Source organism: Accipiter gentilis, chromosome 6 (assembly GCF_929443795.1).
Source record: "Accipiter gentilis chromosome 6, bAccGen1.1, whole genome shotgun sequence".
In the NCBI taxonomy this organism is placed as follows: Eukaryota; Metazoa; Chordata; class Aves; order Accipitriformes; family Accipitridae; genus Astur; species Astur gentilis.
Genome location: NC_064885.1, coordinates 1,112,971 through 1,127,421, shown reverse-complemented (window position 1 = coordinate 1,127,421; position 14,451 = coordinate 1,112,971). Strand labels below are relative to the sequence as shown.

The following is a 14,451-nucleotide window of genomic DNA, read 5'->3' as shown; positions in this document are numbered from 1 at the left end:
TCCTGACCAGTGGACTGGTGCTATTCTAGGGCCCCGATGGTCCAGGAATACACGGTGCCAGGCACGCTTTTAACTTTGTTACCTAATAATCTGCCGGGTTTAAATTTATCTCCTCCCTTTTGCCTGCCCTGGAAGTGCCACCCATCTGTAACAGCAAGTGCTGCCAGCAAAGGGAGCAGCCGCACAGGCAGAGCCGCACGTGCCTCCCGGGCCGGCAGCGTGGCCCGGCAGCGGCCAGGGTACGTCACCGAGCCTCCTGCTTAAGTCGGGCTGCAAGAGCACTGCGTGAGCATGCCTTTACAGAATTTCAGTGCCTTTTTAATGCTTCTATTTTTTACTAGGGACACTAACACTACTCAGAATTCATGAACGGCATGTGCCTTTGCATAATCAAGCATCTTACCTCTAGGTACGCTTAAAGGTCCCTCCCCAGTACTGAGAGAGAATATTACTTAACTCCACAAACAGTTAGGCATTAGCAGTTCTGTGGTGTAATCTTCAGAATAGTCTGAAGCGTTTCTCTGAATCATTCAATCCTTCCAGGAGCTTATACTGCACACCATGAACCGCTAACAGACCTGGAGAAGAGGGCCCTGGATTTCACTCATACCGGTTCTACAGCAGCGTCATCCACAGGAGTCACTCCTCGTTCATACCAGGAAAGTGCTAGGGACAGAGACTCTCCAGATTTTTTCCATTTCAGAGGCTGGCCCGGCCATGCTCGAGGAGGGGGACCCCCACGCTAGAGAGGAAGGGCAGGCTGCAGCCTGAAGGCTGGCTTCTGTTTGTACAGGTCCCAGACTCCGGAGGGGAGAACCAGGAAAGGGAAGATAAGAACAGAGTCAGCAGTACTGGAGACCAGTAATGCTCAGCCTGAGCCAGGCAAACTCTGACTCATAACTAAGGCTGCTGACACAAGAGGCTACGCCAGCAAACAGCCGCTGGCACTTTCAAGTGCCTAGAAACAAGCTGGAGGACTGAGACCCCTTTGAAATTGTGATCCCTTTCTCTGAGCCCATCTGAATTTTGGTTGACAACAGCACAACAGAAGCCCAACTTTTCTCCCTCGTCTTTGCTAAAACCACTTTGTTTGGCGTCCATCCCTCTGCACCGCTGCTTCTCCATCAGTAACGTGGCAGCCCTGAGACACAGCACTTCTCCCCGAAACCCTCCAGGCTCCCGGCTGTGCCCGCAGCTGCAGCAGGCCCTCACCGGTGAGACCGTGGTCAAGAGCTTATCGCAAGGCACCCAACAACTCTTCAATAAGAGCTCTTGCTCCCTTGCTGCTGCTGCTCCTCATCTAGGTGCTGTGTTCAGATTTCAGCCTGCTACCAAAACGCCCCATTTTCCTTCCTATTCACACAGACTGGGCCACACTGCCTTCTTAAAGGCTAAACTGTATTTTAAAAGCATGCTATTCATAAAGGATACTAAAATGCTTCATGATTAGAAATCAGAAGCTCGTAATACACTCCAGAGGAGTGAGAGCTAAGCCAGCCCTCCTGGGATTTCAGTTTCAGGGTTTTAGAGTCCCTAGTTCCCACCTTGATACTCTCTCTGCTGAGCTATCCTCACTACACCGGCACACCACGCACTCTTCATACCTTATGTGTAGATGATGTCACCATTCACTATTAACAACAAAAATACTCAAATCTCCATTTTCTCAGCCAGAAGATGATGACAGATTTATGCCATATCTGTAAAAGCAAAGGAAAATCAGCCTTCACATAAACTATCCCTCCTTAGCACCAACCAATACAGACCATTAGTGGTTTCAGCATGATGGGCTTATCTGTAACTCTTAGAAATCAGTGACCTCAGTATCCAAACCTGAAATAAATTAGAGAAATGACAAGGTGATCCTCTTGCCTGATACAATCTAGGGAGCAGACATGCTTTATTCCTACTTTATGGAGACAGATGGCTTACAACGAAGTGAGTATTTCCTTTCAACAAAACCATCGCAGCTCTTGGAACACAGAAAGGAAGGTTGGAAAGACCCTCAAGAAATCTTGTCGTTCATCTGCCAAGCCCCAAAGAAGAGTCGACCATAACTAAACAATACCTGGCAGACGTTTCTCAAAACAACAACTTCTCAAACCTCTATGGATAATTTACATTGTGCTTTAATTTGCTATTCCAGTGCTTACTGAAACCCTGAATCAGCTTCAGACAGTCATTTTAGCTGCATTTTAGTTACAAGTGACTCTTAGTGGACAGAAGAAAGAAATAAAGGGCCAGGATTTAGCAGTACTACAAAGGAAAAGAAAACAGATCAAGACTGCTAAAAAAAATAAAACCATCATGGACAGCCTTATATACACACAGACCACCCCAGTGCCTTCAAACCACAAAGGTGCCGAGTATGTCGCACGCTGTCTCTGCTGCAGCACCAAAGCTGGCAGGCTGGACTGATGTAAAACTCCTGTTGTACCTTTCTGCAGAATTCAGGATAAAGTGCAGAAAAGCACTAGCTCTGACAGGTGGAGTGGCCACCGACACCGCACGATCGACTACTGAGTCTGCTCCACCATCTGAGGAGCTTCACCTGGGCAGACGACCAGCTGAGCCATTTCTATATGAGATGCTGTCTCAATGCTTTTCCATTGGGCTTTGGCATTTTTAAGAAATAGGGAGACAAAGTCATGTGTTCTGATAAGCCTTTACTTGCAAGCTGAACAGCTTCTGTGTCACAGCCCAGGGCAAAAAGCGGCACTGACAACAGGCAGGATCCAACCCCACCTGCTCCAACACACAGGAGGAAATCGCTGTCTCCCCTCCTGGCCCTGGGACAGTGTGGCACACTGAAGTCTGCAGAAACACAGCGAACGATGACGTGCTTGGAATGTACTGGTCAGGAAAGAATGGTAAACATGAGCTGACTTAATAAGCTGTATTATAAACAAACTATGTACTCTTAAAACAAAACAAAAAGCCCAGACACTTGACGTGCCCACAGAAGAGACTCCAAGACCCCACTTCACCACTCACAAGCAGGTCTCAGACCCTCAGTGTGCAAGTGGTCTGCAAACTTCTGTAAGTCAGACAACACACTGCTTGTATTTTACACGTGCTAGAAACTGAAGCAAAGACAGGTTAAATGACTCCATATCACACGCTGAGTCATGGCAAAACCGGATCTGTTGGTTAATTACCAGTCTGTTAGGTAAGTGTATTTGCTCAACACCAGTTCACATAACATTCCTCGATCCCCGTGACGAGAACAACAGCCTGCTGCTGCACCTTCATCCCAGCACTGTGCCAGGGGTTGTTTTCCCAGGCTGCTCACACTAGTCAGCTCTCTTCTCAAGGAAATGAATGGAAACGTGCAGATTACCCTTCAGAATCTTATCTCCATATCTGAAAAAGGAAAGGATGTAAGAATCCAAGGGTATCTGCCCATCATAGCAAAATACACATGCACGGGAGTTGGAAGCTTTCCTTGATCACCAGAATTGGCCGCACCAGGGATGTTATCCCTGCCATCTCTGAATTCACACAGACATTGCTCTCAGACATACAGCAGAGCTCTTCCCAAAGTTAACATCTAACTCATGGAGTCAGCGTGCCAGTACCCCGAGAGGAAGAGCAGGTTCTGGGAGCAGGCCACATCCTCCTCCAGCACACAATACAGCATCACTGCAATTCCGCCCACCTTCATAACAAAAACCTTGAACCTACGGCATCAGCTGCCAATGGTCCAGGCACGCACTAAATGTGCATTCCTCATCAAAAATACTTGGTATCATCTCCTAGGGCTGCTCAGCTTCCTGCGAATGGACAAGAGCTCGATCCCCATCACGCCTAAAACTACAGCATGTCCACATTAGCAAGATCCTGCCAGGATCCTGAACCAGGGAGCATTTTGTGCTGCAGTGGGAAAAGCTGGTGTCTTCTGAGATGCACACATACTGAGAGATTGGTCTGGAGACTTCATGAGCAAGGACGCACTTCTAACAAGCAAGATGGGTATATGAAGGAAACAGAATCCAGAACGTGACCAAATTTTCTTCTACATACAACCCTGAGCATAGAAACACAGAGGAAATGACTTACTTTATCAGGTGCTGCCATGACAAAGATCAGAGGCCGAAGGACAGACAGGGAAAGCCTAAGGGAATCTTCACCTAGCAAGTAGAGTGAATTGTACCATCTGCAATAAGACAGACCTGATTTCAGTACAAAACACTCCTTATTCATCCCTATCCCATCCTCTGCAATGTAATGCAGGCAGCTTTCAGTCAGGAGATGTTGTGATGTTCAGCGAGTCTTGGGGCTTTCTACACTCCAAACTCCACATCCAGCTAGACAGCAGACAGGGAACCAGAAACCTCAACTTCTTGACTTATCAAGGCACAGCTTTAGGCAAGGCACCTCAGCTCTTCCACCTGGGACCTTTCAGAAGTGCTGCAAAATTCAACTAAGGACTATAAAATGCTTTGATGTCCCTTGGTGAAACAATTTATCAGCCAATGGAAGGGAAGTTTGGGGTCCTTTTGGCAAGGAAGGCATGCAAACTTTGTATGCTGTATTTTGTACTTGCATTGTCATTCCCTTTCTAAGCATACCAAGACGCCTGTATGTGTAGAGAAGACAGGAGGGGATAAAGATGGGCAATGAAGGACAACTTACGTGCAGTTTTACTTCTTCCCTCAGACTGCAGCTGCACGTGTGGCTCTACCCTGAACCGGAGCCCTCAAACCAGCGTGCAGGGTGGGCAGCCAGCACGCTCCCCAGCACTAGATATCTCAAATACCTCAAAAGCAACAAGTTAAACACAAAGAAACCCTTTCACATATCGAATATGATTACACTGTGGGACTCTCTGCCACAAGATACCACTAGAGGATCAGAGCTCTCTTCAATTTAAAAAGGAAAAAAAAAGTTTTGACGTTTATATAGCTTCGTCAGGTTTCAGGGAGTTCAGCATTTTATAGACCAAATTCAACTGGTGTGCCCCAACTTCCAGCCCTGCTGTTGGCCCATGACGCAGTGCTGCCTCCCAAAACAATGAGATAAAAAAGTTACTTTAGTGCATCAGGAGAGATGAATTGTGCAGACAACATCAGATTTGGAAGGGGTCCTCTGCTGCAGCCAGTGTGACTCCCTTACCCTCCACCACCAGGCCCAATTGCCTACTCCAGGTTTGCACTCCTCATAAAGTAAAAAAAAGGGGGGTGGGGGTGGGGTGGGGAGAGAAGGTGAGCACAACAGCTAGTCTAGCACTTGAGTAACAAGATAGGTTAGGATTACGTGAGGCAATTATTTTCCAGAAGCCAGCCTGCTGTCAAGCTTATTCTGTGGTTTTGGCAGACCTATGCAGACTCCAGAAGTGAAGCTTGCGTTCATGTCTAGCAAAGCTATTTCTACCTGCCCTGGTGGCACTGGTGTCCTGCAGAGCTGCAGCATAGCTCTTGTGTACCTGGAAACCTTTGGAAAAAGATAAACACCGCACTCTTTGTGAGAAGGTGCTTTAACTTCTCCTGGAAGAAATCCAGGTGGATGTGCTCAGCCTGCAGCACACCAGCGATGACTGAAGACATGGCCACAGGTGCCCAGAGGTGCTCAGGACCTGCGAGCCTCCCAAGCTGGCCAGACAAAAGCCAGCTGTGGCTTAGAAGCCCTACGGATTTTCTGGAGATGTGTCTCAACATCATACTAATGAGACCTGTTGAGAGACACCAGAGGAGGACCACACTGAGTGCAGCACCAAGCCGTTGCTGAAACACAGATGCTGGGTGTGAGCTGGTCCTCTTCCACACCCATCGGCACGAGGTGGGTGGCACTACAGACAAAAGAAATCTTTCTGGTCACCACACATCTTGTTATGAATCCCATGCAATTAAGATGTGCACCATAAACGGCGGTTAGATGAGATAGGAAAAGACCAGAACTATGCTTACTGTTTGGTCACCACCCTTGCTGGCAATGTTCAAAAAAATGATAGCCAATAAACATAATTGAGCAGCATCAAGCAAAGCAGAGTGTGCAAGCTGAGCAGGTCGTAGATGAGTATCTATGGGAAATACCCTAAGAAAACAAATATTCATTACTTGCAATTATAAATAGATTTGTTTTCTTAGATCATGAAACATTCTTGGATTAACCTAAATTCAAAGAAACCAGCCACCCTCTAATTCAAGTCAAATGTCTCTGGAGTTTGCAAGTAACAGACAGAAAAAGGATCTCAGTTTGTGGGTTTGTGTATGTGCAAACATATGCATTTATGTGCATGTGAGCCACTTGCTTACAGAAAAAGGTTTAGCAGCAGCAACATTATGAAGCATGAAAGCGTAGATGTGGATGAGACAAGAATGCTTCAAAACCCTGACTCCCAAAACAATTAGAAACGCTGAAGTATGTGGCCAACATGGTGTACGTCCAGGGTGTGTCTGTTATTGTTTGCATTCCCACGGCATTAATATTATAAGAAGAAATGCATAGCATTAACTATCCCACTCACCTCCCCCAAATCCATTGGTTTTTTCCCCCACAAATTAATGAGATCCAAGTAACATTATTACTAGTGTCTTAATTTGCATAACATTTGTCATCATGTAGAAGGGGTCTGCTGAGTCTATAAACAGGAATACAGATGACGAGCCAAACCACTGAAGTTTCATTTTCGTTACATTGCTGCATATCTACATAAATCCGTCATACACGTTTGTAAGAAACTATTTACGAGTCATACAAGCCCAGCACAAAGCATGCAGCAAAACCAAGCATACTCACAGGATCAAACTGGGATGTGCAACGAGCACATAGGCAGAAGAACCTCCAAAACCCACTATTTTAACTCAGTCAATAGCAGAAATGCTTATGTTGTGGAAGCGTAATCAAGAGTGAGGATTCTATAGATGTAAAAATTAGTAGATGTGTCTGGGTAGTTGTTTAATTAATAAGCATACAATTTCCTCTAACTTAGTCTGTTACTTGCATTTCATTTGCTCCCAGTTTACTTGGGAGATAACAAACCAATCACTTGTGCTGCGTCCTTCAAATCCAGGAAGCGTTTTAGCAGTCTGAACTCAGCTTTAATAATGAACGGCACAACTCAAGGATCCCCACAGCACTAAAGTCTTTTTCGCCCCTGAGGTCCCAATCACAACTGTACCATGTTGCTGTACTCTATCAAGCTGTTACGAGTACATCTCAAGCTGATGTATTTAGACTTTACTTTTTTCAGCAATTTGAAATGATGTTCTCTGAAATATTAATACATATAATATGTAATATTCAACAAGCTTTTGGGTAAACATCTTGTAAACACAGTCTGAACCATACTGTAGGCAGTCCCTGAATACCTAGGGACACAAGTGACACCGCTGTGTACAGGCTGACGGCAGGGCGGGCTCCATGTTCAAAGCCGCATGGGTTTCCCTGCAGTGGGTCAGAGTGGCCCATGGCAGGACTTCAGCCCAGCCACGCAGGCAAACCCAAACAGTGTGTCGCAAACAACCGACCAAAGCAATAAATGGCCCTCAGAGAGCTGAAGGCACAGAACAAGACTTGCTCTGCTTATAAATTAAGAAATGCAAAGCTGATGTGGTTTAATTTTCCACCGGCGTAAGAGGCTGAAGGAGCAGGAAAAGCCACAAGCGTACCTGCCAGAAAACCAAACAGACGTGAGCAAAGGCAGCGGTCATGGCCAGGGAAATGGGATGTTCTGCGGCACTTGTGTCAGGTTTGAAAGCGCCTGGACGCCACGTGTGCGCTCGTGAAAACCAGCACCTCGATGAACACAGCAGGACCTGACTCCAAAGTCGAGCGCTGCTTTATTTGCAGACCTGCAAAATGCAGCATGCACGGCACGAGGCAGCACGCAGGTGCCCGGGGACAGCACCCCCCTGCCTGCACCGCTGGCCTTCTCCTGGCGCTGCAGGGGTCTCCGGTGTCACACGTAGCACAGTGCGCTATGTGGAAGGAGAGGGTAGATGTCGTTCTCACAGCTTTGCAGACACCACTTTCCTCCCCGAAGGACGTGATTTCGTGTCAGGTTAGTCCACGGAGCTCTCCCAGCAGCTGTACCCTGCACTACTCCCCAAAGCTTGAGATTATTCAGCCTGCACCCCAGTAACTATCAACCACAAAAAGAAGTACAAAGCAGTGACAAGAGCTGCTGGCCTGACCTCCCGGCAAGTCCAAGGAGAATTTGAAGATCCAACTGCTGTATGCTTTCAGGGAATCCTTCTTCACCTCTTCTTTTCAGAAAGCTCTCCTCAGTCACAAACCACACACAGAGACGGTCCTCCACCACCTCTGTCCAGCTGGGAAGTGGCCACGGCGCTCTCCAGGCAGGCAGAACGAGCGGCTATGCCTCACACACTGCGTTTTCATGTGCAAGTACTGCAGCGCTCCACGTCGCCGGGAATCCCCACGAAGCGGACCGGCCGTACCTTAACCCTCTTCCCTGCCAAAGCCATTCTGCTCTCCTCTCTCTAAAACCTTTCTGGTCTCTCCTTCTCTCCGTCTTCTTCCTCATGAAGACAGGGTGATGAACATCTGCCTGAATGGAAGACTTTTTCCTCCTTTATTCCCAGGTTTGAAAAAAGCAGCAGCTTAGATATTTACGGTATTTTACCACCTCGTTGGCGGGAAAGCCTGCACACCAGCTGGGCAGACCCACAAGGAATGACCACAGACCACGCTCACCGTTGTGTTAGCAGAGATTCCCGAGCAGGTTCCCGTCCTGCTCTCCTGCCCGAGGCCAAGCACTCCGCAGCACCTCCGTCAGCTTTCGACCCAGCAGCCTTAAACCAGTTTTTATTTTACATTTTTAATGTTGTTCCCAAACTGGATGGATTTTCAGACCAGGCTGCACCCCCAGAGTTACGCAGTCTAACTGTGGGTGTAACGCAGACCGTAAAGCTTCTCTGAACACACATTTGAAGGGGGGGGAGAGGAAGAAGGCGGAGAGGGAAGGAAGCCAATCTAGAACGCTTTATTGTTGCCCAAACAGTCTTTCCCAGCTATTTCTCTGCTTGTGCTCTCCCCTGACATCTTCCTGTTACCCAAAGTTCAGGCGACGGGCTCCTCCCTCTCATGCCACACATCTTCCTGGTGCTCACGACTTCCCTGAAGTAGCCACGTTTGCACTGACGCTGCTGCTCCACCAGCCAGTTCGGCCCTGACATGTCTGTTGCAGCAGAAATGGTAACTGTGTGTGTCACAGCAGAACACAAAAGCACCCGGTCACAACCAAGGGAGTGCTGTGCTGGGTGCTGTGCAAACTCACCCAGGCAGCTCCTGCCCGGAGCGGGCTTTGGCATAAAACAGCATCCCCATACACCCTCGCGTGCTGCTCCTTGCAACTAGAAAGCCCACCCGATTTCTTTTTCCTGGTGCATTGCCTTGCCCACACCCCACTTGGAAACAATTTCTGCCTTCAGAGGCCACCCAACACGATGCAGCCCGGTCACTTCTGCCCCTCCTGCCTCGCAATCGACACCTCTTCCTACGTGTCCCAGACCCTCACTTGTCGCATCCGTTTACAGAACGCTCTCACGGTGTGGGGTAGCTGGATAATAATTAAAATCTTTTCCAGCAGCAGAAGATATAATAAACGGCCCTGCTTAATACCAGTTGTCCAAGGTTTAACCTCTGCTATACCCAGCGCACAGCCACCATCTGTGAGCCACAGAGCTGCAGATACGAACAGCCCACTGAGCACGCCTGAGGATGAAATCGTCAGGGGCTTAACGGGGGCACACGGGGCTCCGTCACCCACCCTGCTCGGGGCTGCAGGGGCAGCTCCCGCCTCGGCTGGGCTGGGAGAAGAGGACCCCCGTAGTCCGAAAAATCCCCGGTTTTTGTTTCTTATTCAGGAAGCCTCTTGCCCCTGCACGTCTCCGAGCTGTCTTGCTCCATAACATCTACTATCTCCTGCATGACTCATCACTGAAACAATGGGTTTGCAGCTACAGCCCGGCAGTGACACACAAAGAGCTGCTGCTCCCTCCCGCTCCTGCCGCAGGTACACGCTCGTGTCACTGAGCTAATGCTGCATCACGGCTCCGTCGCCCCTTGCAGCGCGCAGACCGAACGGAACGGAACGGAACGATCCGGCGGGGATCCTTCCCAGGAGCCATTAGCAAAGGCGGCGTCACCGCCGAGCCCCGGCCGCCGCGGGTCCCGGGAGAAGCGTGGAGCCCGGGGCAGGGCCGGCCGGCGCCCGCTGCCGCAACGACGCGCACGGGGGCCGGCGGGGGAGAGGGACAGGGCGGGCGGAGCCGACGGCGCCGGGGCGGACGCTGCGGATCGGTGGAACCGGGCGGACGCCGCGGGGGCTTCCCCGGCTATAGGCGCCGCTGCTCGCCCCGGGCGGGCGGGGGATCCCGCAGCCCCGCGCCGGGTTCACCCGGCGGAGCGAGGGAAGCCGGGGCTCCCGGCCGGGGATGGGTGACGGGCGCCGGGGTCGGTCGGTCGGTCGGTCTGTCGGCCGCCCGCCGGGCCGGGGCCGGGGCCGGGACTCCCCGCCGGGGCGGGAGCCGCTCCCCGCGCGCGCGGGCGGGGCGGGGCCGCGCGCACGTGGTGGCGGGCGGCGCCTGGGCGCGTCACGCGGCGCGGCCCCGCCCCCGGCCCCGCCGCCGCCGCAGCCGCCGCCGCCGCCGCCGGCGCGGGGACACGCAGAGCGCGGCGGCGGCGCGCCCGCGGGAGGGGCGGGGGCGGCCGGAGCCCCCCCCCCCCCCCCCCCACTACCCCCCCACACACATAACCCCCAGCGCGTTCCGGTGGACCGGGGAGCCCCCGCCGGGGCCGCCTTGCGCTTCTCCGCCCCCCCCCCCACCCCCCACCCCCGCCCTGTCACTTCCCCGCGCGGCGGCAGCCGCCCGCCCCGGGCTTCCCCCGCCGCCGCCGCCGCCGCCGCCGCCCCCGGCCGGGCCCCGGCTCCGGCGGCAGCGCCTCGCAACCGGCCGCGCCCCCGCCCGCGGCCTGACACCCACCCCCCCACACCCGCCTTCCTCCTCCACAAGCTGCCGGCGCGGCCGGGCCGGCGCCGCCCCCGCCGCCGTCCCCGCGGCCGTCCGCGGGCTGTCAGGCGGCGGCCCCGGCGCGGCCCCGGCCCCTTACCACGTGCGGTCTGCTGCTGCTGCGCCTGCCACTCCAGGAACCGCGCCGCCTCCAGCAGCGTCTCGATGCTCATGGCGCGGGCCCCGGCCGCCGCCGCCGCCGCCTCCCCGGTAGCGCGGGCCCGGCCGCAGGCGCCGCGCCGCCCCGCGGCTCGCCCCGACGGCAGCAGCGCTGGCGACAAGATGGCGGGCGGCAACAGAAACACAACAGGCGGGCGCTGGCGCGGCCCCGCTACTACGCGGCGGGCGGCGGCAAGACGCGGCGCGGATCCGCTTGGCGCCGCCCGGACGGGACGGGGCGGGACGGGACGGGGCGGCCGGCCCCGGACCGCCTCGCCGCGGGGGCGGCCCGACGGCCCCGACGGCGGCGCGGGGCCGGCCGCGGCCGGCCGGCCCGCCCCCGGGGCGGGGGCCGGGCGCGGGGGCCGAGGCGGGGGTTGGCGGCGGGCGCGGCGGGGGCCGGGCCGGGCCGGCGGCGCCGCAGTCCGGCCGCCGGGTTTTGCGGGCGACCCTCCCCCCGCAGTGCGCTCGCGGTCCATTACAATATGTCACGGCGGCGCGGGCCAATGGGCGCGGAGGACAACAAGGCATGGAGCACCTCCACATGGGCGCCCCGCGCCGCCGCTGCGCGCCTTAAAGGGGCCGCGCCGCGCCGCGCCCCACCCGCCGCCGCGGCCGGCTGAGCCGCCGGAGGCGCGGCGCTCCCGGTCCGGGCGGCGGCCCGGCGGCCGCCGGCTCAGCCCCGGGCGGGACGCGGGCAGGGCCCGGGAGGGGGGCGGACCGGGAGCGAGGGGGTTCGGTTTCCCGTGTTCCGCTCTGCCGGTGCCGGGCTCCGGCGGGGCCGCCCCGTAGCGCCTGCCTGCGGCGGGAGGGTTTGCCCCCAAATGCCCTGAAGTCGAGAAAATAAAAAACCTTTTTCGAAGCGCACGTCCCCCACGGACGGACGTGGCTCGCCGGCATAGAAATCCGGAGCCCACCTGAAGTCCTACGGCCGCCCGCCAACGAAAGCGTTGATCGCCAACGGGCTGGGATCTGGGCACGGTTCTCCTGGCAGCAGACCCTTCTCCAAGTTCTGTCCGCTGCGCCGCTTCGGCAGAACTTTTCCCGAGCCGCTCTTGGTCTCGGACGGCAAAGGGCTCAAGTGCGCCCATCTCCCCTGCCCCGCGCCGGGCAGGGTGGCCGCACGGAAAGGAAAGGCCGAGCCCTTTCTATTGAGCAAAAAGCAAAGAAAGAGGGAACCTTCGGAGAAGCGTCTACAGAAAGTCATCGCGTGTAGCGCCCGCTCTTTCGGAGCACCTCACGGGAGAGCTGAAAGTGCTGCCTATGGTTAACGTTAGCTAACGTTTTCCTTTGTCAGGCCCTTTTTCCAGTAGCTTGCAAAACTAAATTAAACTTTAATTATCCACACTGAAATTTTCCGTGCTAAGCATCTGCATCTGATTGACGTTGTGTTTTGGGCTGGGAAAAGATGCTGAAGTAAAGGAAAGAGAAACTGAGTAGAAAAAAACGTGCTCCTCACGGAAGGAAGGGGATGGAAAAAGAAAATATTTTCACGTGGGAATTTTCATTCTGCTTAAAAAAATTCAGGAATTTACAGACCAAAAACTACACTGAGGAATGGCCACTGAAGGTGGCAAAACCAAACCCTCGTGAGCTGGGCCGTACTGGTTCGTGGAGCTTGGGGCTGGCTTCTGTAGGTGCACCCGTTCCACACCGCCTGCACCAGCTGGGCAGGACGTTGCCTCGTCCTCCTCGCTCAGCGTGTGGCTGATGGCCTCACTTATGGCAGGCTCATCAGATCTTTCTCTGCAGATGGAAGCAGTAATTTCCTCCCGGGCTTTGCCATGAACTCATCTCTGTGTTATCTGAATACCTCACAACATTAATGAGCGTATCGTCATCGCTCACAAGTGGAAGATGCAGATAACGACTGGCTGCGAAAGCCAGGCTGAAGTAACTACTCACCTGGTACCACCAGGCGGTTGTAGCTAATGGAGGGACGCGCTTCATTCTTCAAGGAGCTTCTCGGCTGCTTTTCAGTCACCTGTCCTCTTTCTGCAAACTGCCTCAACCCGCTCCTCACAACTTCTGCAATAAATGACAGAGTTTTAACAACATGAATGCCCTTCATCACCCAGCCCCAATTCTTTAGAGAGGACGTCCAGGCGGTGTACTGAACTCAGCAGGGGGCCCGTATAAAAAATAGTATGATTACCAATATAGGTAAGTCATGCAATGCATGTACCCTTAAGGAGCTCGGTAAAAGCTACTTCAGGGCAAACTTAACCTGACATTTCCCAAGTCCTTCCTTCTGTAACCTGGGGACATATTTAGATACATTTTGCATGTGTCATATATGTTTGTATATGTGACCTCCAAAAATCAGGTTCGTCCGATCATAGCAGAGGAGCCAAGGATCAACTGGCGCCTTGCAAACCAAAGCTGAAGAACACCAGCAGAGTGCTGGGCAGGACAGCCTGCAACTCCTGCTATTTCTGTTGTGCGTATTACAGGGCTATCAGACTTCAGGTGTGGCGCTTCAAAAAGCAGGGCATTCAGATGACAAGGTAACAACAACAAAAAGGTGTCTGCGACTGTCTATCTGAGAGGAACAAGGGTTGAAATCCACACATGGGACACATGTCTGTTCTGGTCTAAGTCGATGGTATGGGTTGCAGTTCTGTAGACCAGGTCTACATGTGTACATGCAGTAAACCACGGATTCTTTCGCCAGCCATCTCCCTCTTGTCTTTCATACCGTGCATAATCCTACAAACCACACAGGTTTGCAGAGTGTTCTTCTGGATGGCCTCAGTTTTAAGAAGGAGTCGCTATTCTGCCATCAAACTTGCTTTACAAACAGTACCTCCTAACCACAGACCTTGTGCCCTTGCAGAGAGCCAGGGTACCTGCCTGCAGCTTGATAGCACAGCTCGGAGACCCACTGCTGGACCTGCACTCAGGCAAGTGCTACAAACTCTTGGATTTTAGCAGGTGAGAGAAAAAAAACCAAGACAACAAAAATGAACTGTTAGAGGAACTTATCGACAATGCAACAGCCAGCGGTCTAAAGGAGTATACTTGTTAGAACACAGCTTTTAAAAGAAAATTTTCACATGCGTTTGAATAGTTTAGTCCTGTGCTGGGTTAACTGCTTTAGTAGGAGGCAAAACTTTCCCTCTGCCTGTCTGGTAACATCTTTTGCAACACTTTAATCTCCAAGGAGAGTTGTTTGTTCTGAAACCTTGAGCTCTGTGGGCTCTCGACTGCTAAGCTAGCTCCTGACTTTGGCAGCTGAAAGTATAAATCATTGCCATTAAACATTCATATTGGAGCAGTGTTTCCCGATTAAATTCATTTATTGTGAGTTTTTGGA

At 53.0% G+C, this 14,451-nt stretch overlaps 1 protein-coding gene across 1 annotated transcript in view; it reads right to left on the bottom strand.

The window, feature by feature from the left end:
• MNT (MAX network transcriptional repressor) overlaps positions 1 to 11,189 on the bottom strand; it is a 47,458-nt gene extending 36,269 nt beyond the window's left edge. The window contains exon 1 of the mRNA XM_049801850.1: positions 11,077 to 11,189. Coding sequence (XP_049657807.1) covers positions 11,077 to 11,149 — 73 coding nt within the window. The 5' untranslated portion in view covers positions 11,150 to 11,189. The remainder of the gene's footprint in view (positions 1 to 11,076) is intronic.
• Between the last annotated feature and the right edge of the window lie 3,262 nt (positions 11,190 to 14,451).